General features: G+C 53.8%; 10 protein-coding genes across 10 annotated transcripts; 2 read left to right on the forward strand and 8 right to left on the reverse strand.

Moving 5' to 3' along the window:
• Positions 1 to 1,243: 1,243 nt before the first annotated feature.
• NCS57_01130700 (uncharacterized protein) lies at positions 1,244 to 2,623 on the reverse strand (the record flags this gene model as incomplete). The annotated part of the gene is made up of 1 exon (XM_053061027.1): positions 1,244 to 2,623. The coding sequence occupies one exon, from the start codon at positions 2,621 to 2,623 to the stop codon at positions 1,244 to 1,246; it is 1,380 nt and encodes a 459-aa protein (XP_052909413.1).
• Positions 2,624 to 8,817: 6,194 nt separating this feature from the next.
• On the reverse strand, positions 8,818 to 11,404 carry NCS57_01130800 (Zn(2)-C6 fungal-type domain-containing protein; the record flags this gene model as incomplete). Its single annotated transcript, XM_053061028.1, has 6 exons — positions 8,818 to 8,970; positions 9,039 to 9,190; positions 9,245 to 10,616; positions 10,663 to 10,694; positions 10,745 to 10,949; positions 10,997 to 11,404. 6 exons carry the CDS (start codon positions 11,402 to 11,404, stop codon positions 8,818 to 8,820), a joined length of 2,322 nt encoding a protein of 773 aa, XP_052909414.1.
• A 385-nt stretch (positions 11,405 to 11,789) lies between these two features.
• NCS57_01130900 (PINc domain-containing protein) lies at positions 11,790 to 12,444 on the reverse strand (the record flags this gene model as incomplete). Its single annotated transcript, XM_053061029.1, has 2 exons — positions 11,790 to 12,350; positions 12,409 to 12,444. The coding sequence occupies 2 exons, from the start codon at positions 12,442 to 12,444 to the stop codon at positions 11,790 to 11,792; spliced, it is 597 nt and encodes a 198-aa protein (XP_052909415.1).
• Positions 12,445 to 12,784: 340 nt separating this feature from the next.
• On the forward strand, positions 12,785 to 13,953 carry NCS57_01131000 (Replication factor C subunit 4; the record flags this gene model as incomplete). The annotated part of the gene is made up of 3 exons (XM_053061030.1): positions 12,785 to 12,888; positions 12,942 to 13,162; positions 13,214 to 13,953. The coding sequence occupies 3 exons, from the start codon at positions 12,785 to 12,787 to the stop codon at positions 13,951 to 13,953; spliced, it is 1,065 nt and encodes a 354-aa protein (XP_052909416.1).
• A 219-nt stretch (positions 13,954 to 14,172) lies between these two features.
• On the reverse strand, positions 14,173 to 14,556 carry NCS57_01131100 (uncharacterized protein; the record flags this gene model as incomplete). The annotated part of the gene is made up of 2 exons (XM_053061031.1): positions 14,173 to 14,332; positions 14,387 to 14,556. The coding sequence occupies 2 exons, from the start codon at positions 14,554 to 14,556 to the stop codon at positions 14,173 to 14,175; spliced, it is 330 nt and encodes a 109-aa protein (XP_052909417.1).
• A 590-nt stretch (positions 14,557 to 15,146) lies between these two features.
• NCS57_01131200 (Derlin) lies at positions 15,147 to 16,332 on the forward strand (the record flags this gene model as incomplete). The annotated part of the gene is made up of 3 exons (XM_053061032.1): positions 15,147 to 15,196; positions 15,250 to 15,532; positions 15,883 to 16,332. The coding sequence occupies 3 exons, from the start codon at positions 15,147 to 15,149 to the stop codon at positions 16,330 to 16,332; spliced, it is 783 nt and encodes a 260-aa protein (XP_052909418.1).
• Positions 16,333 to 16,949: 617 nt separating this feature from the next.
• NCS57_01131300 (uncharacterized protein) lies at positions 16,950 to 19,031 on the reverse strand (the record flags this gene model as incomplete). The annotated part of the gene is made up of 4 exons (XM_053061033.1): positions 16,950 to 17,647; positions 17,700 to 18,078; positions 18,142 to 18,644; positions 18,746 to 19,031. The coding sequence occupies 4 exons, from the start codon at positions 19,029 to 19,031 to the stop codon at positions 16,950 to 16,952; spliced, it is 1,866 nt and encodes a 621-aa protein (XP_052909419.1).
• Positions 19,032 to 21,071: 2,040 nt separating this feature from the next.
• Positions 21,072 to 21,812, reverse strand: NCS57_01131400 (uncharacterized protein; the record flags this gene model as incomplete). The annotated part of the gene is made up of 1 exon (XM_053061034.1): positions 21,072 to 21,812. The coding sequence occupies one exon, from the start codon at positions 21,810 to 21,812 to the stop codon at positions 21,072 to 21,074; it is 741 nt and encodes a 246-aa protein (XP_052909420.1).
• Positions 21,813 to 22,966: 1,154 nt separating this feature from the next.
• Positions 22,967 to 23,688, reverse strand: NCS57_01131500 (C-8 sterol isomerase; the record flags this gene model as incomplete). Its single annotated transcript, XM_053061035.1, has 2 exons — positions 22,967 to 23,304; positions 23,352 to 23,688. 2 exons carry the CDS (start codon positions 23,686 to 23,688, stop codon positions 22,967 to 22,969), a joined length of 675 nt encoding a protein of 224 aa, XP_052909421.1.
• A 633-nt stretch (positions 23,689 to 24,321) lies between these two features.
• Positions 24,322 to 26,417, reverse strand: NCS57_01131600 (uncharacterized protein; the record flags this gene model as incomplete). The annotated part of the gene is made up of 2 exons (XM_053061036.1): positions 24,322 to 25,859; positions 25,910 to 26,417. 2 exons carry the CDS (start codon positions 26,415 to 26,417, stop codon positions 24,322 to 24,324), a joined length of 2,046 nt encoding a protein of 681 aa, XP_052909422.1.
• Positions 26,418 to 27,087: the final 670 nt, after the last annotated feature.

Below are 27,087 nucleotides of genomic sequence, written 5' to 3' on the forward strand. Positions count from 1 at the left end.
AAGTCTCCGTCGGAGGTTCCCTCAAGGTAGCAAGGGGTTTGTCAAGGCAAAGCCGGCTGTTGGTTGACCGAGTAGGTAATGAGAAACCCTCCAACTCGATAAGGGCTGCAAACTCCAGCTTTTCCGGCAGACAGGGGACGGCAGCCTTCAATTGTTGGAAATAGAAAAGCATAATTCTTAAGCCATCAACACCACCAACAACATGAACCTCGCTTGATGAGCTGTACAGGGCAGCCTCCAGGAGTCGTGCCAAGATAATCGTCTGCTTCTTCATTGCTCAACTCTGCCCGGGCAGGGGGGCCAGGGGGCGCCACAGAGATAACGACCAGACCACCTTTTTCTATTTTCCCTCAGCATTTCGTAAATCCCCCCAGATAAGGGATCATCATGTCCTCCCCCAGAAATCCCCCCCACGCGGCGTTCGCTTCGGCAAGCGGCCCCACGCGGCGCCAGCGGGAGGGAGGCTGGACGATATGGAGGGCATGCGGGGAGGTGATCAATTGAGTTGACATGACGCCTATATAATCATGTTACACTTCGCCTGTCAAAAAAGACAAAATCCAGACTTGCTCGGTGTGTCCTGTCCGGTGAGGAGGGCAGATAAGGTGAGATAAGTCCATGCTGTCAAGGCATTGGATGGAGTTGAAGTGTTACTCCGAATTGGTTAGCTGGAAGCCAGAGGAGCAAAGTATATGAGCCATGTGTGCCAACCTCTTCCTCCGTGTTTGTTGTTTGCGCTATCCTTCTCTCTTCTTTCATCACAAGCCCTGCCCTGTCCTGTCCTGCATCAAACCTGCTCTGCATGTCCAATCCTTGACGGCATATCAGCGTGGTGATACAGTCGTGAGTACATTGAACCCTCATAACACATGTTGGAGACGAAACATCAGGCACAGAGGCAACCGGGGAACACGGAGAGAGGGCAGACGCTGATTCGTTCTTTTTTCCAAAGTCATCCGTTGACTCGAGACACCAGCCAAGTCATGATAAAAAGTCGTATAGGTTCCCAGATCAACCACCTGAATGACGCCTCTCCAGAAAACACACAGTTTGCTCTGGACCCCTTAATCAAATGACACAACTCCCGCCGAAATGCAATGCCGCCAGTCCGCTCCGCCTCCTGTCCCTGAAACGGGCTTCTAGTCGAGGCTGGAGATCACCGTTTTTTCCCTTTTGTCTTTCGCGCTTTTCTGTTTCTTTTTGTCGCCAAGGTTGAGACCTTGATTCATGGTCAGCATGTTCGCTATGCCAACCACTCCTCCTCGTCCCGCTTACGCCCTCGGCTGCCTCGCATAACTAGGCCATCGTCATTATCGTCGTCACTGTCGTCGTCGCCGTTGTGGATTCTTAATTGTTCAACCGAGGTTGCTGCGACTTGCACATCCTCGTCGTCGCTTCCGTCGTCATCTAGCATCCATGTCAAGCCATTGGCCTCCTCTTCCAGTGGGAACATCTCCCGCGCATATTCCTCCATTCCTCGAGGGCCTTCCCAGAGCTCCAGAGCTTCGCTTGGGCAGCTGATCTCCACCCTGGGGTCTCCAAAGTAGGGGGGCTGCTTGCGGGCATCCTTGCGATTTGGATCAAAGAGCTGCTCCAGTCCGACAAGCTGTTCCCGGTAGCCTTCGGGGATTCGGACCTTAATCTCGATGGGGCCTCGGACATAGCGCACAGGACGACCAACACCCCGCGAGAAGAGGCGGCACACTTCCCGGGGAGTGAGATATTCGTATGCAAGTGCTATACGCTCTCCGTGCCACTTGGCAGGACCGTCCTTGAAGATCTGAAGGACAGCTGGGCCGACGTCGTGCTCAGCGTCTAGCCAAGGCAGTTTGGCGTCTTCATGGAACGGCGCCTGCCACTTGAATGACCCATCTCTCTGCAGCTCCATGCAGAACAAAGGGTACTGGAGTGATGTAAAGTTGTTGTTGTAGATGCCGGTGTACACAAAGGTTGAGGGAAGCCTCAGCTTCCGAACGTATTGCTCGACCTCGTGCTTGGCGGCCCAGAGAGGTAGTGATGGCCACTCAGGGTTGTAGGCGGCATGGTCGGGCATCGACGAGTACACATAGTGTTGGATCCCTGCGCGCTTAGCGGCATCGGCGAGCGCCTTTCCGATCTGGATCTCGTCGCCGTAAAAGGTGGTGTTAATGAAGGCGAGCTGGGCGCCACGGAACAGGTTCGCGATCAATTCGTAGTTGACGCCGACACCGGCCAGAGGACCATGTTTGGTAACGTCGCGGTTCGCCTCGGAAGGGCTGTGTCTCGTGTAGAGTTCGCCGACAAAGACAGTGACGTTGGGGTTGCCAGAAACCTCAGCGGCGACGACGCCCTCGAGATTCCTCAGCTGTGCGCGCACATGGTAGCCAACGGCGGTGGCTACGCGAATTAACGACGCAGCCTGCCGACCGCTGGCATTGATGACGGCAATAGTCTTGTCGGGATTCGACATTAGCCTCTTGACGGGGCGGAAGGTTAGGGAATTGTTTCGAGAATTTGCGAGTGGGGAGGACTCCGAGTATGATGATCGCGAGTGCTTGTGCTGCTTGCAGAGGACGGTGGTCTGGTCGCCGGGTATTCGGATGGGGATGCTGGCGGTCATAGACCCGTTTAGTTGAGCGGGCATGCTAAAGCAAGGCTTCGCTCAGGGTCCAAGAAGAAGAAAGAGGAGGAGGGATTGCAGAGTCGCAGTTCGGAACTCTCTCAGGGCTGGTGCCACCGGGCACGGAGCGGAGTTGGCAGCAGGACTTTATTAGTCGGGCGAGGGCGAAGCCGGGGGGATGGAGCCAAGCCGGTGCAGTATGTCGGGGTGGGATTCGGAAGGCCGGTGGGGGAGACGAAGCAAACACGGCCAGAAGAGTTCATACGACCAAGAGACAGGCACAGATGGCAACAAGCTGTACGTAAAATGAACGTATGGTGGTGGATCAGAGTGCGCCGAGGGCGACAAGACAAGCCAATGCAGGTGCAGATGCGGAATCAGCAGTGCACAGGATGCCGCAGTAGTCGCAGAGGTCGGTTGTAGAGTCGAGTCTGCTGACGAGGAGCAAAGAAAGCAGACAAGATCGTGGGGAGCACGGTAGAAAAAGAAAGAGGGGAGAGGGAGGGAGAGAACAAGCAGAGAAGACGGGAGGGCGACGACTCGACAACCCCAGTAAAGAAAACGAGGTCACGATGCTCCGTCGCGGCGTTGCGCCAGGCTTGCGCTCAGCGTGTGCGCCCAGGCGTCCACTGCGCGCCCTAGTTCGTGGGTGGGTTTCGAAGGGGCCAACAGAGGGCGAAGGGGAACCCTGGCAAGACGTGCAGTTGTGGGTGAAGGTGGATTTGGGGAACGTCTAGGAGGGCGTCTAGGAGGGGAGTCTTGAAAGACTTGGTCTTGAAAGGTCCTAGTAGGAGCGGAGTCGTGGTCCCTCGACGGTTAAGATCAGGGTCCCGTGTGCAGCAAGAGGAGAGTCAAGACGAAGCGGCAGATGAACTGAGGAAACCAGCGGGTCAAGGTCAGGTTGAGTCGAGTCGAGGTCGAGGAAAGCAAGGGGGATCCGTTGCACCGGTGAGGTCGATCTTGCTGCAGGCAGCTAGGTATTTGAGGAGCAGGATAATAGATTGGGCTCTGTGTAAGTATGAGATACACGGGCAGGCAGGCAAGCAAGCAGGTATCGAGCGAGTCGGTGTGTGTAGGGAGCAGCCAGCGCAGGACAGGTGGGTGGTGCCGGTTTATGGCGTGCGGTTGATGGTGCGAGGCGTACGAGGGACTAACAAGTGGTGTATGGATATCAGCGGCCCTCGAACGAGCATGCCAGCACGAACAAGGTGGGTATAAGCTGTAGCGCAAGCGCAAGCGCACGAGGGTCGATGGATGTCGTGGGCACGTCTTTTTCCTGTCTCGTCTCGTCCCGTCCAAGGTGTCTTGGTTGTCCAGTCCAGTCTTGGCCTGTCCGGGTAGGGCGTGTGAAAGGGCTCAGATCTGGGGCCGGGGGCCAAAAGCGTGATGGCGTCGATGAGGCCCGAAAGGTTGTGAGTGTGAGCCAGAGCAGGGGAAGAATGGCAACGTGCTGCAAGTAGCTCCCGAAAAAGAATGACCCAGCAGACGAAACAACCTTGATGATGAGGGGTCCGACTTGCGGCGCTGAAGAGGCGGTACCACGTACTTAGCCACCTAAAGAACAATTCACCTTGTGCCGGTGGGTGCTCCGATAGGACAAGGCGGCTCGTTATCAATCAAAAAGCAGAATGCCTTTCCTTTTTCCTTATCCAGGCGGGGTGCGATTGGTCTCGACGGCTGCGACACTTGGGGGCTGGCTACCTACAGTACCTGGCCTGGCACGGGGATCAGAGTTTTTACAATAAGAGGGGAATGGAAAAGAGTAGAAAGAATGGAGACCCGGGGAAGAAGCTTGTGGAACTGGGGGGCCTCTTCCATGGATGTAGTCTACACCTTCGGTACTGTAGAGTCTGGAGGCGGGTTTGCAGGCCATGCCTTGGAAGGGAATTGGAGGGTGAGGGGAAAGATAACAACTGGATCGTTGGTCGTAATGGGAAAGTGACGACACTCGGCGAACAAAGTGGCCGACCGACTGATAAGGAACGAGCCAGGAGACGACGCCATGTTTAAATGAAGCTCCTAGTACGAGGTACCCTGCCACAGGGTCGATACCTCAACCGACCGGCGGTTTACACAGCATTTTCCGCCAAGCCAGAAGTACCCTCTCGTGACGGGGGTACTTTGGGAGCTGCCCTTTTGTCGACTCGGTCTGCCAGTCACCTGCCTCCCTGACCGGGTCTCCTCCGGCACCTTATCAGTACCTCTTACATGTACATACCCTCTCGGCATAGACGGCTTGGGATTTGCGCGTTAGCCGACACAAAGGAGAGAAATCTCTTCAAGAGGAAATAAAAAGAGTCGAGGACGAGCAGGAGAGATAATGACGGTCGATGTTGCCTTTTCGACCCCAGTTGACGCCTACAGCCGCCCCCGCGCCAGACCTGCATTCCCTTCCCTGGTCCCCATGGATGAGGTGGATGTCCACTTGCAACTGTACGTAGGTACAGTACAAAAGAGATGGATGCCTGTGCTGTGCCTGTGCTGCGGCTGCCAACCTTTTTGTGTGTCAAGTTACCTTACCCTCGCATCTGGCGTGCGAGAGGCTGGTTTTCGCCGCTTGAAGGTGCGTTACGTTAACTGACGACCAATCTGAAAACTCGAGCCAATGCCAGCTCTTGTCTAATAGGAGATGAAAATTCCAGCACAGACCGACTGACCAAGGAACCGGCCCGGGTCCTGGTCCTACTGGGAAAGAAAAAAAGCTTCTGGAGCCGACCTTGGTGGATATAAGCGATCGGCCAAGTTGGCTTAGACCAATCGGGGCAAAAGGCCACTGCTCGTGGTTGAGCCTCTTTGCTGGTCGTTATTGAGCAATTGACCACGGGCTGGACTCGCTGGGTGCCACTAGACAACTGCCTTGTGGTTCTGGTGACCAAAAATTATTCGCCGGCGTCATGCAGAATGAAAGACTCCATTCTCGGGGGTAAGTGCTCCAACCCATGGATGATTTCCCACTCTTGTCCACTCTTGCCCTTTGACTTGAAGTTGCCAAAATGGTAAAAACTCCAAAAGACCCTCCCTGAAGATGGAGCCAACCTAGGAAGAAAAGTCCGGGGATGGCCAATCAGGCGAACGCGGTAGCTCGGGCTTGTCTCTGAATCGCCGATCCAGATTCCTGGGCTTATCGCCTAGCCATGTCTTACTGCACTTTTTTGTCTCTGTAAGTCGGTCAACAGATGTCTCAGGGCGCTGTTGACAAGGATGAATCTTCTTTAGCATGATGTCAATATTAACGCCGCCTTGCAGGAGAACTGCGCGGTGTAAAACTCCGTGGACAGCCGAAGAATTAAGCAAACAACTCCGCCTCCGTCCTCGCCGCGAATAACCACAAGACTCTTTCAGGTGGTCGTCATCATTCACGAAAAGAAGGACGCGACAAGACAGTGCAAATGCCACCCATGTCATGGCACGAGCAGCAAGCGATGGGGATGCTCCAGGCCCAGATTGCGGAATCGGCCATATGCGACGCCCTCATTCGTCAGTAGACGCCCATCCCGTTCTTATTACATAGCTTTTACTTGATTCCTTTTACTCGTCCCGCCTCCTGGGACAAATTTGTTTCTCTTTTGGCCCCCTGCCCATCTCAGGTCATCACGAGACCATCCACGGGTTCCCCGTTGATGAGTTGATGGTTCCATCGTCCCGTTGTTTACTAAAGCAACCCCTCCACTAGCGGCAGAGCTTGGTGAAATGACCAGTGGTCCTCGCTCTTGCCTAGCACAGGCACAGGATTCCCCCACGATTGGCACATATTGCGCGATGCCACCTCCGCAAGCCATCCATGCCATGCCGTCAATGTCGGAGAGAGGATCCGATGTCTCATGTACCTCTCGCGGTGCCTTGCCTGACTTGCAGCCGACGGGGAGATGTGCACCAGCAATTGGCCGGTTGGAGGGAAGACAAGCTGAAGCTCGGTCAGGAAGGGAGCAGGCACGATGCAGATGCAGAGCTCTTGCTCGACAGCTGCACCCCGACAGTCCGAACTGCGACAAGGCAGGTGCGGCGCATATCACGAGGAGGAGGACGAGAAGCAAGACGAGATTGGAGACCGTGACTCCGATTCGCCTCTGCAGTGGACTCCTCTGTCTCTCTTCTACCTGTCACCTCATGTCCAATCTCCGGTGCATCACAAAGCATCTACTACTGCATCGTCAAGTGACAACTTGGCGGTCTCTGAAGCTCACCTCGCCTTGCCTCGCCTCGATAGTCGGCGTATTCAAGGGAAGGTTATTTCAGAGCCACTAACTCTACTAGGATCACTTACCCGAAAACAATGCCATCTACTTACCGTTTACGAATATCGTCCGCCTGGTCACCACACGCACGCTTTGTCAAACTCTTCCCCAGAGGGACCTAGCAGAAACGCCTTCTGCCAGGCACGCACGCTCCCGCTGGTTTGGCCGCCGGCCGTCCGGGTACATTCCCAGCTAGGTAGCTATGGATTGCTGCCAGCTGGGCTGGTGGTAATTGAGCCCGCGAGCCCAAGCCCACGAGCCCACGAGCCCACGGGGCCTTGTCCACGATGGCTGTGGAGGCCGTCAAAAAATGCCGAAAGTAGCGTTGGGATTATGTAAAAGTTTCGAGCTGACCGCACGACTCTCCAGTCAAAATTTTTTACCACGATTCAATTTCTCATCGACTTACCTACACGTCCAACTTGACGGAGCCTATTTGCTCGACCAACTGATAGCGGCGTCGTGGGATGGCGATGGAGCCATGGTCACCAGACGTGAAAACCAAACGATGCTTGCTGTCTCCAAGCCCAGACCGTGATGGACGAGTTGTTCCCACTAACTAGGAGGCTGTCGCTGTCTTGCCTCGGGGCGCTAATCTCATCCTGAGCAGATGCTGCTGTCAGATATCTCTGTCAGGCGAAGGCAAGGGCAGCGAAGTGCCACAGGACACCCCTCTACGGATACCTCGCGGAGTTTTGCTATGGCGCATGTACGGAGTACTGCGTACATCATCAATTTCCCGTCATCATGACCCGTTCGCCCATTGTCGTCTAGCCGAGGTCCCAGATTGAATCACCTGGGCTTCGGGCCTTTGCCGGCCTCGCTGGTTGCAGCAACGTGTGATGAAGTTGCTGAGGCACTATAACGAGAGAACGTAGTTATGGAAACATAGCCAGATAGTCACTGTGGCTGTTCTCAGGTGGACTGTGGGCAGCGAGATCAGACCTGGCTCTGCCCTGTCGCGGGGCGCATGTCCACCGAGATCCAGTCTAGGCGCCTGGCCCAGCACTTGTTACCGCGCTACAGGGCGGCCCTAGAACAAGCCCGTTGTTCTGGAAGATCTCAATTGGCGCTATTCAAAGCTCAATCAAATGGAGCTCCTCTCAGGAGAGCAACAGGAGACCCGGCTCTCATTTCTGTCCGGTCACATGTTCTTGTTCAAAGCGCAAGGATCTCGCGTCTCACACTCGGATGGGTTTCCGTTCTCAAACTCTGCTTCTCTCACAAGATTTGAGCGTCACCTCCAGCTTAGCGGAAGCCCTCCCGGTACCCCATTTTATTTGAGCGTCTCCGCGGAGCATCCGGCGCACTGATAATGGGCCCAGTCAGACTCGGCTCTACGTCATGAACCCCTGTCGGTGATGGAATGCTCCGACGTCGCAAACCATTGGACGGAACGTCTCCTTGAAGTCAATTCTCTTATCAGCGGCAGTGTCTCAACCTGCGCTCTACATACAAGCAACCTCCCTCATCGCGCCAAGATTGTATCTTGTTGAGCCGCTACTGCCTTCTCAGGGTTTCAGATGAGACAAAAACAGACATGAATACTGAGACAAGTTGGTCAGCAAATTGTTATCAGCTCCAAATCAACAACTCCCTTATCAGGCAGTTGTCATTGTATGACTGTTCCGGCCTACTCCGTATATGCTGATAACTACATCCATACCCCTTGATCCCCAATCTCATGATGCTTTGCGGGGTTTCAGCCCGCTCATTTCCCCGGACTCGGGTTCCCCAGATAGCGGACCTAGCCAGGGCGTCTCCCTGTGGCCGGTGGTCAAGATACTGACTGGTCCGAGAGCCACACCACCCTTTTCATCATCTGGCCCAAAGCGATAGCTCGACCTGGATCCGGGGGCTGCCCCTCTTGTGAGGGAGGTGTCGAGGGCGGAGATAGCTGCCGATGCACCAGTCCTGAAAGAGAAGCTGCCTCAACTCCATCGAGTGCTTATTTTTACATCTCAACTGTGCCTTATGACGACCTCAACCGCTCCCAGCAGAAGGGTCGGGCATCCACGATCCTGGTCCCATCATATCTATCTGCTCCAAAGGGGGTGGCCGTTCCATCCACGTCTGGCCAGTGTCCTCGTTCCGCCCCGCATCATGGCTGTGAGCAAGTGAGATATCGAGATAACGCTGTCACGGTCATTAGTCTCATGTCTTCCCCAACTTCGTGATGAGCATGCCACAGCTCCGCAACTTACCCAGTCCATGTTATTGGCCGCCGTCTCCATCCATGAGGGGTCAAAGTCGAGCCCCTCGGTCTCCATGCCTGGGAAGTTCATGCCAGCTCCCGCATCGGCCGTCAGGCCAAGAGATAACGGCGTTTGCCCCGACGTGGATCCTGTTGAAGAGCCTAATGCGGCGTCAGTCAGTCTGCCCCGTGTCTGCTCTCCGCAAGTTTCTCTACCTAGCCCCAGTGATGAGAGCAAACCCGCATCATCCCCAATCGACCCCAGAGTGCTGGGGTCCACCGATGGTGCGCCGAGTGAGGATGATTCATGCCCGATACTGAAGGTTGGCGGCGCTGGGCCGGGAACGCTTGCCGGGCCTTGGACGGGGGCTCCAAGTTTAGCCAGCATAGTAGCCAGCGTATCAGCTGTCTTCTTGACCTCTGTCACGTCTTGCGCGACTTCTGACCAAATAAAGTGAGACCGCTTAATCATACCCAGGAGCTCCTCCTTGGTCGGCGTTGTCTTTGACTGTGACATCCAGTCATATTCACCACCAAACTCGGAGTAAGCGTCGTTCTTGATGACGAGGTACAGACACATGGCAGCCAACAGAAAGTCATGCACCGCCAAGGACGATACGAACCATCCATTCTGGCTGAGGACGTGGCCCGGCTTACAAGCCTCCCGGATGGTGTTTTGATACTCGAGCAGTGATATTGCGCCCTCAAGACATTGCCTGCGCGAGTAGTCATGCTCGCGTCGAGGGATTGCCTCGGCAAGATATCGTCTGTGCAGGACACAACGACACTTGTTGAACAGAGCAGCCAGGCCGAACCTATGAATGAGAAGCATAGGTGGATCACCAACACACTCGTCGAGCGGGCGTACCATCATGAACGATGGGACGTTACGCCATGTCTCCTGCAGCAAGTTATCAAGCTTGAGGACCTCGGCGTAACTTGGCGGCGACAGGGCATGGGCTTGACGGGCGATCTGGCCAAAGACTCGGAGGATCTTTGTCTTGTGGATCGGGTAGGTCATTGTGGTGTAGTCGGTGGGCGGTCGACTCAGGGGTAACTCGACGGTATCTTCGTCAAAATCGTCATCTTGCAGGTTCCGAGGTACTGTTGTGTCGGTCTCGATGCCTTGCAACAAGCTTGGAAGACCCATGTGAAAGGAGACCAGAAGCTCGACCTGGATAGCCATATTCCACATGCGGCGGCGCATCTCACCCTCGAAGGGGGTGATATTAGCCAGTTTGCTCGGGTCCCTATGGAGACCCATCTTGAGCATAAGACGAACACACACCCCTGAGAGGATGTAGCAGTTCATCTGAGCCGCCCGGTTAAACAGGAAGTGCGACTCGACATAGAGGAGAAAGGCCGGCAGAGTTGCCGGAGTGGGCTGCGTGTATTTTCCCCAGACCAAGGCCCATCCGGCACATGCCTTGTAGTGACGGATCCTGTCTAGAGGCGGAAGAGGAGAGTCGCCTTCTACCTCGCTCGAGTTCATAAAGTTGTTGAAGAAGACGCCGAGGCTGAGCATCATGAAGAGCTGGGCGATCCAGTGCAGCGAAGCCTGGTTGGGGTCTTGCCAGAACTTGGCGTACTGTGGTTGTTAGAGACGATATATTCATCCTTCTTTCAGAACTTACAGCTCTCGTAAACGTCGGTCGATGAACGATATCTGTCGGATGTAAGCTTTCTCATTCAGATGGGTGATTTGGTGATAGCTACGTTGAGAAGGGCTCATCGAGGCGAAATAACGCGTGATGAGTCGGTCTGCTACATTTCGTTCTGGAAGACGACTCAGCAGTTCTTCACGATTCTTCGGACCAGCTCTCGTATTCAGGATCACCTCAGTTGCGTCAATCTCGTCGGCCAAGATCTGATCGTCCTCCAGATCTTCCGGTTGATCAAAGTAACTCTTGAGATCTTCAATCTATAGCTTTGTCAGCATGATGCCTCAACCATCAGCTCATAACTTACATCCTCCAACATGGCCATACAATGGGTTGCTCCCACATACGTCGTCGCCTTCTCTCCTCTCACGACATGCCCCTGCACCTCGGGCCCAGCCACCGGAGCGCCGTTGGCTTCCCCGGTAGGTTTCGGCCCCGCGCCGCCCTCGGCGTCCATCATCTCGCGGACCATGCCCTCGAGGCGCTTCAACCGTGCCGACATGCCCTTTGCGGGGCGCTTCTTCTCAGGCCGCGGCGCATACGCACACTGAGCAGCACGGCCCTTCTTTTCGCATTGGCTGCATGGCTGTTCGCGGTCGCACTTGAGCTTGGAGGCGCGGCATGGTGCGCAAGAAAGGAGGACGCGAGTGCGCTTCTGGCGGGCTTCCGAGGTAGATGAGTGATCATTGTCGTTAGGGCTAGAGTCCAGCTCCATGGTAGTGAGGGGACGTTCCTATGAACGCGAATGACGTCTGCGTGTGTATAGAATGCCAGTGAGGCAATTTTATACCGATCCACCAGCGGTTCTGTGCTGCTGGGATGATTAAGATGGTGAGGCGAAGTGAGATATAAGTGTGGTTTTAGTCGACATCACCTAACGTTACTACCCTGGATCCTTGCGACGCGTAAGGCTGATGGCCGCCTCAATGACGATTACGACCACTCACTCAATGCCAAGAACAACCACTTGAAGATATTCATTCTGAAAACATTATTTTTATCTAAACCTCCCGTGCAACTAATCTCAAGTCGTGAAACAGAAAAAATACCCCATGCAATGCATCATAAGTTGTAACGCACATGTTCCCATTTGCCCCGCCCTATGAGTCTGGTGCACCTGGCAGCCTCTCTATCACGTACTTGGCCCGCGCAACGCTCATGATGGGCACGCCGGGAATCTTCCTTAGCCGCTGCTTCAGCGCCTTATCGTTTGTGCCCACAATGTATATCCTGTTCTTCTGCACTCGGTCCACCAGACAGTCATCGGCATACGTGCCCTTGTGATCGCACTCCAGCCTTGTCCACCGCTCGTCCCTCGCAACCCGCAGCGCCAGGCGGAACTTCTGGCCAAGACCCTCGAGTTCGCTCATGACGCACGAGGTGATGATGGGGTTACACTTTGCGTAGAGGCAGTCCATCATAGAATCAAGCAGCGAGAGCTTGCGCTGGACCGTGTGGTTGATAAAGTTTGTGTCGACGAGGACGTTGTAGGGAGGGACGAGGGCCGTATTGTGCTGGAAGAACATGTTGCTGGGCATCTGGGGCGCCTCGCGGATGAGCTCTCCGTTGATGGTCTTCTTGGCCTTTGCGGCAGCGACCAATTCGGCCTTGGCCTTGTTCTCCTTTATCCTGTCATCGCGACGGCCGAGGACTCGCTTCACCTGTTGCGCTTGAGAATTAGAGTGAACATTTTGGTGCTTATCGATAAGGACAGCCCACCTGCGCAAACTTGCGAGTCTTTTTCGCAACACCCATGGCTGTTGATAGTCGGAAGAATTAAGAGAGACGAGTCGCCGGTGCTTAAACAGTTCCGCTCAGATTTTATTCGTCGTCAATCGTCCGTTCAAGGTCGCTGGTTGGGGGTATCTCTGGCCGTCTTTTGCTGCTTGACCTCCAAAAAAAGTTGATGCTGGCGGAAATTTTGCCATGGCGACGATAAAGGCGGTGGCAGGAGTGGGGCACTGCATTCGGTGCCTTGGCACGGACCACCCGCTGTCCCTCAACCACGACGCGTCTCTTTTCTCCCAGTCGCGTAAAGTGATTGGCATCACTTCAAGCTTCAGCTGAACTGCATCAACGACTCCAACACGTCAAGATGCCGACCCAAAAACCCGAAGAACGTGGCGAGTCGTCCAATTCTGCCTCCAAGGCAGCTCTCACAGCTTCCACTAATGGAAACTCATCTTATGAGCTACCATGGTATGTTCCTCAAGTTCCTGTGCTGGTGCTGGTTGCTCACTGACGGTTGCCAGGGTGGAAAAGTACCGACCAATCTTTCTCGACGATGTCGTCGGCAACACAGAAACGATCGAGCGACTAAAGATTATCGCAAAGGAGGGAAACATGCCTCATGTGATTATCTCGGGAATGCCAGGTATCGGAAAGACGACAAGTGTGCTGTGTTTGGCTCGACAGCTGTTGGGTGAATCGTACAAGGAGGCCGTGCTGGAGCTCAACGCCAGTGACGAACGAGGTCCGACTTTTCATACCCGTGCGTTAATGGGAAGTAACTGACATGGCTTAGGTATTGACGTCGTCCGAAACCGAATCAAGGGGTTCGCTCAAAAGAAGGTCACTCTACCAGCTGGCCGCCACAAGCTGGTCATCCTCGACGAAGCTGACAGCATGACCTCGGGCGCCCAGCAAGCACTCCGACGAACTATGGAAATTTACTCCAACACGACTCGATTCGCTTTTGCCTGCAACCAGTCGAACAAGATTATCGAGCCCCTACAATCACGATGTGCGATCCTGCGATACGCCAAGTTGACGGATGCTCAGGTCGTGAAGCGACTGATGCAAATTATTGAGGCGGAGAAGGTCGAATACAGCGATGATGGTCTGGCAGCGCTTGTTTTCAGCGCCGAAGGAGATATGCGACAGGCTATCAACAACCTGCAGTCTACATATGCCGGTTTTGGGTTCGTCTCTGGAGACAACGTCTTCAAGGTCGTTGACTCGCCTCATCCGATCAAAGTCCAAGCCATGCTCAAGGCGTGCTACGAAGGCAACGTGGATTCCGCACTGGACACCCTCCGAGAGCTCTGGGATCTGGGTTATTCGAGCCACGATATCATTAGCACCATGTTCCGAGTAACCAAGACGATACCCACACTGAGCGAGCATTCGAAGCTGGAGTTTATCAAGGAGATTGGCTTCACGCACATGAAGGTCCTGGAGGGTGTACAGACGCTACTTCAACTCAGCGGATGTGTTGTTCGACTATGCAAGATCAACATGGACCCCAAGCGGTTCCGGCCATAGCCAGAAGATAATTGGGATGGAACTAGACAGGAGACCTATGGAAGCGGTCGCATCTTTGGCGTTGGAGTTGAGGGGATCTGCCTGAGCAAATGAAAAAGAGTAAAGACTTGATTTACACGGACGACTCAATGGTCATCCTCTTTCGTGATATATGTACACCGTTATACCCAGATCAGTTTCAGTCAGGCTTTTCTGTGAGATGGGATGTGTTTTGGATGTTCACTTCTCGTCTCCCTTGATGAATTCCTCCTCATACCTCTCCCACTTGGCCCTTTCTCGCATCAACCTCCTCTGCATCCTCACCTGATGCTCATACTGCCTGAGACGCCCATCTGCCTCGATCATGCTTCCCACCACCATGCCGCACATTTGTAGATACCTTGCAAGTGGTCAGTGCTGGCGATGAGAGTAAGTGCTGGAAAATTTGCCTTACACCTTGAATTGAATCGTCATGGACCGATATAACGGCGACCAGACGTAGCCAGCAGCCCCCAGGACGGCAGCACCAGCTCCCCACTTGGCTGCGCCCATGACAGCTCCTTTGGCAGCCTCCCACGCGGCGTCGTTGGCCTCCTCGCTCTGCATGGCATCGTGAGCACGCATCCTGGCGAACTGATGTCGGATTGCGTCAATGCAATCCTTTCTTTGATATCTCGAGAGTCAAAAGACCGGCTCAATCAATGGGAAGGTAATGAAAGGAATTGAGAAAAATTAATTTGACGTCAGACCATATGGATGCGAACTTGCTCACACGAGCTGGCGTTGGACCCAGAAGCCCGAGCAGTTCCGCATCCATGACACCCTCTGTCTGTGGCGCATGAACCACCAGCCTCTCACCAGCCTCAGGGCACCGGAGCTCGGTCAAGGTTGTCGCCGAGGCACTCGGCAAAACATCGGCCCTCGACGCGCGCCCCGCTACGGAGCTTTTGCTCATTTAATGCAATTTCTTCACGAGTCTGCAGCCTTCTTCCTTCCAAACTCTTCCTTGGTCATCAAACAAGCCAACAGAGAAGATGACACGCAAGCAACAACGATGATAGCTTTGTTGCCTGGTGCTACAAAGTCCCGTGCTTCTCCATCATAAAACGTCGGCTGGAACTATCATTCCTTTTCATCATTGAGAGTCAAAGTTCCTTGACTTTTTGCTTTGCTATTCAGTTTCAGTTTGACACGATTGAGCAAAGTTGCCCATCATGTCTGAAAGGGTCCTCGCCGCCTACTGGGCCACGCCCGCCATAGCTCGGTAAGCTACACCACCACTCACCTTTCATCATGCAGCTTGCTAACTATCTAAAGGAATCTCACTACCGCCACCGTGGCGTTGACCTTGCTCGGCTCATTCGGCGTGATACCATCGTACTATCTGTTCTATCACCCTTCTTATCTCTTCCAGATGCCTCCTCATCTGTGGCGCCCCATCACGGGCTTCCTCATTGCCTTTGAACGTTTCCCAATGGGGCTGCTCTTTGATGCCTATCATCTGTACAGCTACTGCGTGCAGCTGGAGACCGGGAACCCTCGCTTCCCGCGCAAGGTTGACCTGATTTGGTACATTCTCCTTGTCTGCTCCTGGATTCTGGTAAGCCATCGCTTGTTGCCCGTCCCGTGCTCCGTCGTTGTTGCTCTTCTTTGTCTGCCCGTCAAACCCCCCTCATATATCTGCCCGGATAGTGCTTTGCCTCTACAGCTATCACGGTTCCTGGAAATGAGGAAGATCACCCCTGCACTTCGGTCCACCCATCATTCGCAAATCCGGGTTGGTCTGCGGTGTAGGCATGGTGGGATGTCTTATGGATGGCTCGTTTGATTCCCAATTCACTCGAGTGGTTTTCTAGCGCCCTACATTTCTATATCATAGCAAAATACACTTTTTTCATTATCACCGTACATACATGTCGCGCCCGTTCCCGAGGTTAACGACGTCGCCAGATGATGGATTACCTCTTCGGCTTCAACCATCTGGAGCTCCTGTCCGGCCTCATCCTCGCCATGGTGTATACTGCGACCCAGGACCAACGCGGTCAGAAGGCTCAGTACTTTTTCTTCACCGTCCCCGCCCAGGCGGTCCCCTTCTGCATGATCGCCTTCAGTATGCTCATGCTGGGAGGAAGGCCCATGATCCAGCTTGAGGGTCTGCTTGCTGCGCATATGTACGACTTCCTCACCAGGATCTACCCCGAGTTTGGCGGCGGCCCAGTGCTTCTTCGAGTACCTGCCTGGCTTGAGTCCATTGTCCGGACGCCTAGAACCGTCAAGAGAACGTATGGCACCGCTGTCCGCCCTTCAGGTCCTTCCACTGGCAGCAGCACCGGCGCAGAGACAGGAGGGCCGCTCCCGGACTCGTGGAAGTCTCGTGGAAAGGGTCACCGACTGGGTTGAGGCATGGTTGTCATGCGTGGTCACTGTAAGATTTGTACAATAAGATACCTAGAATCAAGTATGGCCGTCACCAACCTTTATCCCTTTACTGGAAAGGCATGCCTTCGGTCCTTACCAAGACGGGTTGCCCATTCACCTGGGGTGAAGGCTCGAAAACCCACCAAACTATTCGATCTCGTGGGGGCGGGTTTGCTGAGCTGTGTAGTATCTTTCCCTCACGATGGAGTTTTGGGTCATGGGTCTTGATCGCCCGTGTCATCTGAGGCCTAACCATTAGATAGATAGAAAGAGAGAGAGAGATCTATGGCTGCACTTCGTCGAATGCTGTAGAAGGTAATCCCTTGGCTTTAGGTTAGGCTACACGCATGATGGGCTAAAATTACCCAAATGGTGGAGGTGACTTTGCTCTTTTCTAGAGCTTTTGTGAAGATTTAAGATTGCACTTGTGTGATCAAAGGAATATATATAGACGAAGATTTATTGAAGATGCTACTTGACTTGTACATTTCGGCCTCAATGATGTACCAACTGGACATGAAGGCCGTCAGTCTGACAAGTAGTATCTCAAACTAAATAAACTATCGTGGTAAAGAATGCGACACTGGTGTTTGCCTCCTCTATTCGTCGATGCGCTTGTTCTGGTAAGGAGTCTCCTCGTCTGCGGTAGCCCCGGCATGACCCTCGGGCAGGACGTTGAGCTGATCCTCAACATGATCGAGGCTTCGGAACTGGAACCAGAAGCAAGTGCCAGCGATGACAGCCAAGATTGCGACAACACCGTAGTTCCAAACGAGAAGGGGATCAGCAGCGAGACCAACAAGGGCCTGGCCGAGGGCGGCAGAGAAGGCAGTCATGAACAGAGCGACAGCCTGGACCATGGATCGCATGTTCCTGGGAGCCTTGGAGAAGGCGTACTCGAGAGATGTGATGGACGCAAACACCTCGGAGAGAGCGATGAGAACGTATGAGCCTGTCTGTGCCCAGACGTTGATAGGGACAATAGCACAGCTCACCATCTCACCCTCCTCTTCGCTCCAGATCTTTCCAGATGCGTACTTGCCGCACTCGGACTTTTGGTAGATGTAGTGTTGAACAACAGCAGCCCAGATCATGGCTGAGGCTCCGCAGAAGAAACCGGCTGTGATCTTCTTGATGGGGGTGAAGCGGATACCGGCCTTTCGAAGGGCGGGATAGATGAAGAAGTCGTTGAGAGCGATGAAAATCAGGAGAGCAAAGGGGTTGAGGTTGGAGAGGATGTCGTTGGGGAGGCCGTGGCGTTCCATGAGAGCGGCCTGTGAAATGAGGTTGTTGTTGACTGACAACTCGTTAGTCACAATGAGCATTGCATGGGTACGGCTTCAACTTACTCTGGTTATAGCAGAGCCAAAAGATGGGATACCACATAAACACAGCACAAGCCGCAAATCCACGAGCCAACTCATCAACCCAAGCATCATCAAAAGTCATCCAGTGAGGTCGAGTCTCGTTGGTGAAGCGAGAAGGCTTGACATTGCTCCAGAAAGTTCCATCGTGCATGTTCTTCCAGGTCTTAAAGGGGTTGATGGACCAGCGGCCCTTCTGAGCGAGGACCCAGACCTTGAGAGCAGGTCCGAGGACGGAGCCGCCAGGTGGGCGACGCTCATATCGATGACGGCCCCAGAACATGATGATGGGGCAGATGCAGAGCATGATGGTGGGGAGTGTGTAGGAGAGCCAGAAGCCGATGTACTTTTCGGCGTAAACCATCTAGCGAGGAGTTAGTCCTGGCTCCTTCACGATACAATCGGGGTCGTTGATATGTTGACTCACCGTAATCTGTCCGACCAAAGCTCCAACGTTGATGAAGAAGTAAAACCAACCGTAGATTCTCTCAATCGTGACAGCCGGATCGACAATAACACGCTCGCCCGACTTGAGAGTCTTGACGTGCATGTACTGCTCACCAAGTTGTTCCACAATCAGGGGGTTAACATTTGGCTTGAAACCACCAGTACCGAAACCGATCACAATAATAGCAATGATCATGGCACCAAGAGCACCGCCATCGTTCTTGATAACAGGAGGAATCGCAGAGATGATGAGGATAATGTGTCCGATAATGTCGATACCCAGGGCATAGCTAATGGTCTTGTAACGGCCCCAGTACTGGTCGGCAACGTAGGCACCGAGAAGGGGCATGAAGTACTGCCAGAACTGGTTGAAGGTGGTGATTCCGGTCGAGGCTCTCTGGCCCATGCCGAGGGCACCGGGCTGCTCCGGGTCGGAACCGGTCGAGGAGCCCTCAGGGAGAGGCTGTTGGATAAAGTTTGTGACTTAGAGATGTCAGTCTTATCTCAGTATATAAACAACACCAAGAATCAGCAGAGTATCTAAGGCAGCCCCTGTATCAGGGGATGGAAGTGGGCAGACTTACACACAACGGTGCATCCATAGTAGGAGAAACGTTCGCAAAGCTCAATGAAAGCAATGCTGAACAGCTTGACGGGGATCGTGTTGGACACTCGCCTCAAGGTCGCGAGCTCTTCAGCGTTGGGCAACTCCCCATCAGGGGTAACAGCCGAAACATGGCCGGCTCGAGGATCAGCTGTGAGGGAAGCACTCTTCTCGATCTGGATGGAGGCCCGCTTCTCGTCAAGAGCTTCGGCGCGTAACTCGGCGGCGGCGATGGGCTCTGCCAGGCTGTCTCCAGCAGGTGCCATTGTGGATGTACTTTGAATCCTGTTGACGATATGCAACTGTGGTCTTCTTTGGGGCCGGGTGCTACAAGCTCAGTACAGCAGGGGCTCGAGGAAACAGAGCTGCAGCCGGGGCAAGGCCTTTATAAGTGACCACAGTGCCTCGAGGTCTGACGAGGTCCCACCCCGTACAAGTGCGAGTCTCAGAAGGCGACCCAAGGTCTCAGTCGCCGACCCAAACGAGAGGGCTATCGTGTAGAGCACCACCAGGAAGGCAAATGTTACAGGGCATGGGACAAGGAATGCCTCCATCTGCGGGGGCGGTTCAAGGATGGCAGTGGTGAAAGAAGAAGGTCGATATGAAGGCCATGTTATCGAGATCCTCGTGATCATGATACATCAATTGCTGAACTCTAAGTGGCTAGCAAGTCCGAGCAAGGTTGAGATTGGAGACCCCGCGGTGGGGAGTGATGGACGATGCGGAGAGGGTCATAGGAGGAGGGAGCTAGATAGGGAGGGTAGGATCTGAGAGTTGGAAGGATGTTTTACCTTGCAACAGTGTATGCTTGGCGTTTGTGATGTCAAGTTGAGTTACACGTTTTTAGGGTATATAAGCCGTTGTCATCATTCCTGCGAGGGAATTCCTATGTGGCTGTAGAGCATGCTGTGAAACATTACTCTTACACGAGATACAGTAATAAGAAACATCGTCGTCAAGGTAAGAAGCTGATCTAGAAGCTCTCGTAACTTGGAGGCTTATGTTTACAAGACCAACAGGCTTCTAGAGAACGCATCGAACGTTGCTTATCTCGTTGGTTGCGACCATCATTGCCATATCACCCAGTGCCCGTATCTCAGCAAAGCCAAGCACGGAGATGTGTTCCGTGTGAGGTCGGACAGGACGGCCGACGATCCAACTGGTGATTACAAGGAGCCTCTTGTCCAAAAGTTCCCGGTCAACGTTACAGCTACCCTGGCACACGCAGTTTTAACCCTTGTGCCCTTTATCGACTACTTGTCCCCCGTGATAAGGCATACCATGCAGGTGACAATACCCCGAGCATGCGGCCGAGAAGTGGCTGTTTTTGTCCTGTGCCTCGGGAGTCTATCGCTTGGCCAGCGTTGGCGTCTTGGCTCGACATTTAAATAGGCGGACTCGAGGACCTTTGTGAGTCTGGGCAGAGAAAAGAGGATGGTCCTGACGTGGTGAAGACAAGGGTTCTCCATGCAACATGGATCATGGGAAAGACAGGGACTGGATAACAAGATGGGGTAGATGTCAACTCTGGCCCAACAGCAGCAGGATTATCAAGAAGCTACAAAAGTTCAAGGTCACCAGCCAAGGCCAGCATCCATCGCATAGGGAGAAGGATTGGCATGCCAAGCAATGACCCTATCCACAACCGCTCAACCAACGTTACCTTCCTATTCCCGCTTAAGCCCTTGCGTTTCCCGCGCGCTAGAAGCATCCTTGAGGGCTTCTTAATTTAAGCTTCTTTTCTACTGACCACCATCACGGCTGCGAGAATCACCCAACGACCAGCCACTGGGGCGCCTAGGGTCGTAACTCTCCCGGTCGGGTGGTCGATCCGACATGATTCTCGAAGTACTCTATTGGATTCCTCAATCGGCTCCTGCCCTAGCTGGCGTTGATAACCAGGGTCATTATTCACATCTCACCACCACCGGTCTTGAGCATGACTGCGGATATCATCGGTCTTTAGATACCATACACACAAGCACACAGACCACAAGTAACCGTCATACGCGGAATCGACCTTGAACCTTCCTATCTTGACTGCAGTGTTACACTTGACTTGCATTAGAATCACCGGCTTCCGAGGTCCACAGATATGGTGTTGCAGCCGCTCCATAGAAACAGCATCTGTAGATCCATGTTAATCTCTGCAGAGGTTATTCAATGGGGCTGTTGGAACATGACAAGATGGCGGTTATTATCTAAACATGTGATAATCTTGACAGTGGTTTGCTAATCATTAGGAAGAAAAGAGGAGTATTACAGACCTGATTCTGGATCTTATTGTAACAGTCTTATGATAGTTCTTAGGCTTTTCTGACCCCATTTAGGTAGATAGACCCGTAAACATCCCCTAAGCAAGCAGGTATCGTTGCCATCCTACTGCTCTCTCGACCACAGTTGACTGGGAGTTGGCCAACCCGGAGTCTCACGCAGTCTCTACCAATCTCCCCAAGATCGGCGGAGATTTGCAGCAGGAGGTCCGAGGCCAGCTCGACCACCTTGATCCAGCCGTTGGCTCGGTGCGCATCGTCCACCAAGGGGACTGCCTGCGTCCCTGTCTTGGAGAATGCGAGGATCCGGAGGCGTGCTAGGGCGATGATCAGGGCCTTGTTGAACTGCTCGATTCGTGCGGCCTCGCATTGGTCGTAGTTAAGGATGGCTCGTCGGATTGCCATCTTCATCGTCAGGCCTTCGTCCAGGTCGACGTACTTCCGGTTGATGGTGGAAAAGTTGCCATCGCGCCAGAGAAAACTAACATCGTACGTTCCGGCGTCAAGGTGAACGTTCAGGAACGCCGTGGCGCCCCGCGCACGAGCTGGGTTCAGCTGCTCGGCGTGCCCCTTCTTTCGCTTCATGGGGGTAATGGGGAGGTGGCCGTTGAGCTTTCCGACCGGAACAGACAACTGTTCCTTCTTCTTGTCGGCCAGGGCAGGCAAGGGGATGAAGTCATATGCCGATGTCCACCTGTTAAAGACTTCATCGAAGAATTGGGCCTTGAACGTCGGCGTGATACTGATGGCCGTTGCGCCGCCGCTGGGTCTCATGGTGGCCCAGCGCTCTAGCAGATCGTAAAGGGACTACTTCTCACGCTCCGAGAGATCTGCGCCGGTCGTGATCTCTTTGCCCGGCTCGCGAACCATGTTTTCAACTTGACTGCCGGCAGGAGTAACAAGAGGCATTGGTTCGCTCGTTGTGTAGGACAAGATCAGTCATGCTTGTTGGGAGAATGAAGAGTGTTTTCGGTGAGCTTTGGTAATTGAATAGAGTATGTAGATGATAGGACATCCTTAGGAAGAGAGTAGACTTATCTAAGGAAGAGCGTAGACTTGTCTAAAGGAAGTTAAGTATATTCTCCGAGCACTTCTAGAGCAAACCGTTTTCTATTGGAACAATCTATGTACTCCTTTCACCTTTTTGGGATCCACTGGTTGATGGTGATTTGAGGACAATACGGCTACGAGTGCCCCAGGGTATCCGTTTGTAGGAGGAAAAAAAAAGGAGCTCTACATCAAATGGGTTCTGTTGAACAAAGTGCCTATAATGGCTGCGGTTGGTTGATAACATACCCTTGAGCCTGTGTGAAAAGTACCAAGGTTGAGACCGTGATTCACAGTCAAATCTCACTGATGCCATCGATTACATCACCCTGCCGAACTGATGGCATCGCCCTGACGAATTCTGTCTGGGTTATTTCTTTTCAGTGAGCTAGATAGCTGGGTGGGGAGGGTTGGATCCCTTCTGTAATGCTCCCGAGGTGTCACATCGAGAGTGTAGCCTGTTGATAAGACTCATGGAAGGGATTTCAGGTTCAAAAGAGTTTAATGATGGTTCTCAGAATAAGATATTCTTGATGACAGCGACCACATCAAGGAACTTGCGGACTGGGAGATAGACTGTGAGTAGGGAGTAACAATTGACATCTCAAAAATTGGGAGGTGTCATGATGGAAGTCTTCTGTCATGAGTTTATGGACAAAGGACACAGTCTAGGCAATATATCAAGGCATTTATCATCTGCAAAGACATTGTCGATTGCTGAGATCTAAAGCACCAAGCCTATCCAATGATGGCTCGCGCTCATGACATGACTACGAGGCGATCCGTCAAGATACCCGAAACATGATCCTTTTATATCCAGCTCCAATCCGTCTAACCCCCACTTTTTATCACTCTATTACACACCCCAATTAACCGACCCCTTACAACTTGCCCTTGAGAAGGTTCGAAATCATCTCCCGGCCAGTAATGCGCGTCGTGTGCCACAGCGTGGGGAAGTCGAGGGTGCTAGAAAGGCCGTCGGCGAAGCCAAAGAAGAGCATGGGGGGGATCCAGCCTCGGGCGTACTCGAGCGCGAAGCAGCTCTCGGGCATCTTGTACTGCTTCACGTCGCCACGGCGGAGGTGGTGGATGCTGCCGGGAGGATACACCTCGGGCTCGTACGAGCCGGGGACGTAGGCCAGCTGGGTGCCGCTGAGGATGTGGAAGTAGTCGTCGGCCGTGTGGCGGCCCGTGTGGCCCTCGGTGCCGATCGCGGTGCCTAAGTTTGTTAGTCAGGGGTTTCTAGGCAGATCAGGGGGAACAAACCAAAGACGATGAGGTACTCGGTCACACTGGCGTGGATAATGTACATGGCGCCCATGGCACCGCCAGCGTTGTTAAACACCCACTCCTCATTGAGGTTGACATGCGCAGGAGTCTTCTCGTTGAGCTCGGTCACGATGTACTCCACCACGGCCCTGGTGTTGTTGCCGTGCTCAGCCAGCGCGCGCTTCGACACGTCGTCCAGGTGCTGCAGATCAAAGATGTAGAACTTGTCGAGGTTCTGCTCCAGCACGTAGAAAACCGACGCCAGGAGAGCGGTCAGGAGGCCGAGAATGCCCAGGAGCCGGCTGATGCCGGACTGAGGCTGCGACTTGGGCATGGCGAATACACGAGAAAGAACGAGTCCACGGGGAGAGAACGTTCAGAGGAGATCACCACGGCTCAATTGACTTGACCAGACACGTTGGGGACGAGGAATTGAAATACGCCGTCTCCCCCAAAACAAGGGGATTTTAGGACGGGACCCTGCAGCTCCGAGAGCTAATCTGCCGCGTCTCACCGCTCGGCGCCCGTGCATCCCGCGTCCCGGAATGAGCCCATTCGCCCTGCCCCGGACCCTCCGCATTCCGAGCGATAATTCTCCGCTCTCGGTTGCGTCCCGGCCCTTGGCGCAATAAACGCCATACAGCCTCCTCGTTTTCGTATTTGTATAGCGTATTCGCTGTCTGTCTATTCGCAATGCGCCTGGTCAGGAACTGGTTCTATTGGTCTACCTATGCTGCCCGCCAAACAAACAAAGACAGCGCCTTTCTTTTCCCTCTTCACCGCATACCTTGCCTCGCGTTCTGTTGCACTTCTTTGCACATTATGACCATTGATTGGTAATAGACGCATCAAGCAAACAAAGCATAAACTCCTGATTCCGTAACCGTCCCTGCAAACATGTCCCGTTTGAGTCCGTCTTGATAGTGCTACATGTGGTAAACTCTCTCCCTGTCGTTCATCACCTTGCTTAGTCCATATCAGAGTCACCCATGACCTCCGTACGGTCAGCGTCGTCGGCGTCGTCGTCAGCCCTTTCCTCATCCTCGTGGAGAACTGTCTGGTCTTCGACATCATCCATAGTGACATCGCCCATCGTGACATCTCCTGCTGTCATGTCTCCTACTGTGATATCTCCTACTGTGGCATCTCCCACTGTAATATCACCAAGTGTCATGTCACCAAGAGTCACATCGCCATTGGCATCACCGTTGGTGCCGTCATGCCCCTTGCCATCTTCGTGATCGTCGCCATTTCCGTCCTTGTCATCGTCCTCAGCCTTCTTTGGCTTGGGTCGCTTGATGGTAGGGATCACTCCGAGCTCTGCTGCTCGAGGGGCCCAACGAGACAGACGTCGTGTTGATCGCCTCAAAGCGGCGGCATAGGCACTGACTTCCTCGCCAAAATCATCCTCCTCCTTGGACAGGAGGCACAGCCCTCCCACACCCTTCTCGCGGAACGGTCCTGGCGCCTTATCTCCATAGGCCAAGTTTTGAGGAGCTGAATTCTCGTCGTCGCTGTCTTCAAAAGGGTCATCCACCTCTTGAAGTCGTCGATATGCTCGGAAGATTGCACCATCCTTGCGCCTCGACTTTCGACTCTTGTGATGTTGGCGGCGAAGACCACGATCAAGGATATACTCAACCCTTTGGCTCCGATTTCGTTCCACCGCGAGTTGGTGTGCTGTCGGCGGACGAGGCTTTCGAGCGACAACTCCTTCATTGGCGTGATGCGCCGGTGATGAGCCTTCGAATATCTGGTACTTGAGTGGAGCACCTCTCCGGCTAGAGTTAAGGGCGCGACCCAGTGCTCGAGGTGGTGGCGTTGACCTGGTACTATCCATGTCAGATTCGTGCTTCGAAGGTCTGATACGTGGAAGTATCGCAGGCCCATCGTCGGCAAACGATGGTCGCATTTTGCCTCGCTTGGTTTCTCTCTCGTTGAGATAGGCCTGATCCATCTCTAGGATCTTAGCCCGCATCTTCTGCTTGGCCCGGCCGAACTCCATCTCCTCCTCCGTGTCTACGTTCTCCTTTGCCTGCTCAGCGGGCGTCATTTGTGTTAATCGAGGCACACCTTGGTTCGCAACATCCAAACCGTAATCAACACCTGGGCCGAAAGGGTTCTCTTCGCAACCTTCCTCTGTAAAGTCGGACTCAAGGTAGAACCACATGAGCCAAAGAAAGGCCTTTGCTCGTGACTCACTGGTGTAGTGAGTCTTCATGATGAGATCATGGAATTCGCGCTGGCGAGGGAAATGTAACTCAGCGACCTTCTGTGCTGTGTTGCACATGACGAAGATGAGGTTGACAGGGTTTGTGCGAGGGATGTCTCTTTGCTTGATCTTATCAAGCGTCCCGGGCTCGTCGCGATCTTCCGCTCCACCCTTTAGAATTGACTTGAGGCGAGGCGCATCCTGGAGTTGCTTATAGGCGTGGGGATCCTGGTGGGCCTGGAGGGAAGGAATGGCGTGGTAGGTACGGAGCTGAGCTCTCATTTCGGGGAAGACTGGAGGCGAATTAGTATGGTGAAAGTATAGGTGGCGGTGCATCACTCACAGTTGAGAGTCGTGTTCATGCGGCCCATGTTGACGAGGAGGCAGACCATGGCCATGCCCTTAGCGGCTTCTCTATCACTAAGGAGCTTGTCGCGAAGGACCTTGCTGGTCTTGGAGCTGCGGGACATGGTGTCGATGTAGAGATCGGCAAAGTTCTGTCTGCCGAGGCGCTCCGGTTCGTACGAATTGGTGAAGACGGCTTGGTCATTGTCAAAAACGGCCTTGAGGAAGTCGTATTGAATGTCGGCTCTCCACAGAGGTTCGCCATCCTCCTTCTTCAAATGGCGGATCTTTCCGATTTGCGGTTGACTCCCAGTATCCTTATTCTGCGATCCTTTGCCCTTGGAGCGTGAGGACTTTTCCTGCGGTTCAGGAGTGGCATTGGCCATCTGAGTGTCGTCATCCTCGGTCATTGCGCGAGACACGAAGGACTTGCTCTCTGGATGAGCAGGGGAGCTTGGAGGCTCCATCTCCGACGTGGCGGCGAGGGAGGCAGGCGATGCTGCCATGATGAAGGAGGGGGAGGTGGTCGATGATGGAGAGAAATGTGGTGGTGAGAGATGAGGCTGAAGGGAGTCTCGTTGGGGCTAACGTCGCATCGCGAACTGCAATTTGTTGTTGGTGAAATAGTCGACGATGTAGAAAAGGCGAGGCTCGTCGATGAATTTATCGTCGATTGCGCGTCGAGGGCGTTTGCGAGGTGAGGGCGATTGTGATTATGCTCGGGCGAGGTTTTCAGCCCTTGACGTGGTGAGAAGGAGAAGCGAAGTTGGCAGCTCCTGTCCTCGGGCCTCGCCTTAGTTAGCACCACGGATGCGCCTGCCTCTGCCACAGCGAGCGCTGAAGCGCGTCAGGACCACCGCGGTGATTCACTGAAGCTCGTGTGGCTGGTGACTGGGTCCCTGTGGCTTAACCTTCCAGTGCCTGCAGGTGACAATGCACCTGTGGCGCGTGAAGGCCCGTGCTGGTCGCTGCAACAGCCAAGCTAGCCCAGGCCAGTCGCTCTCTGTCGTGTTTTCCTTAACGGGGAGCCCGTTCACCCTCAACTCTCTTTGAGCAAGCAACGTCAACAAAGCCCACGAACAAGGGAGCAACCGGCCTCACAACGGCCTCGGCCTGGATCAAGAGGATACTAACCAATAGGTACACTACACGAAAGTGCGTCTGGCAGTTTTATTG

Source organism: Fusarium keratoplasticum, chromosome 9, assembly GCF_025433545.1.
Source record: "Fusarium keratoplasticum isolate Fu6.1 chromosome 9, whole genome shotgun sequence".
Classification (NCBI taxonomy): Eukaryota; Fungi; Ascomycota; class Sordariomycetes; order Hypocreales; family Nectriaceae; genus Fusarium; species Fusarium keratoplasticum.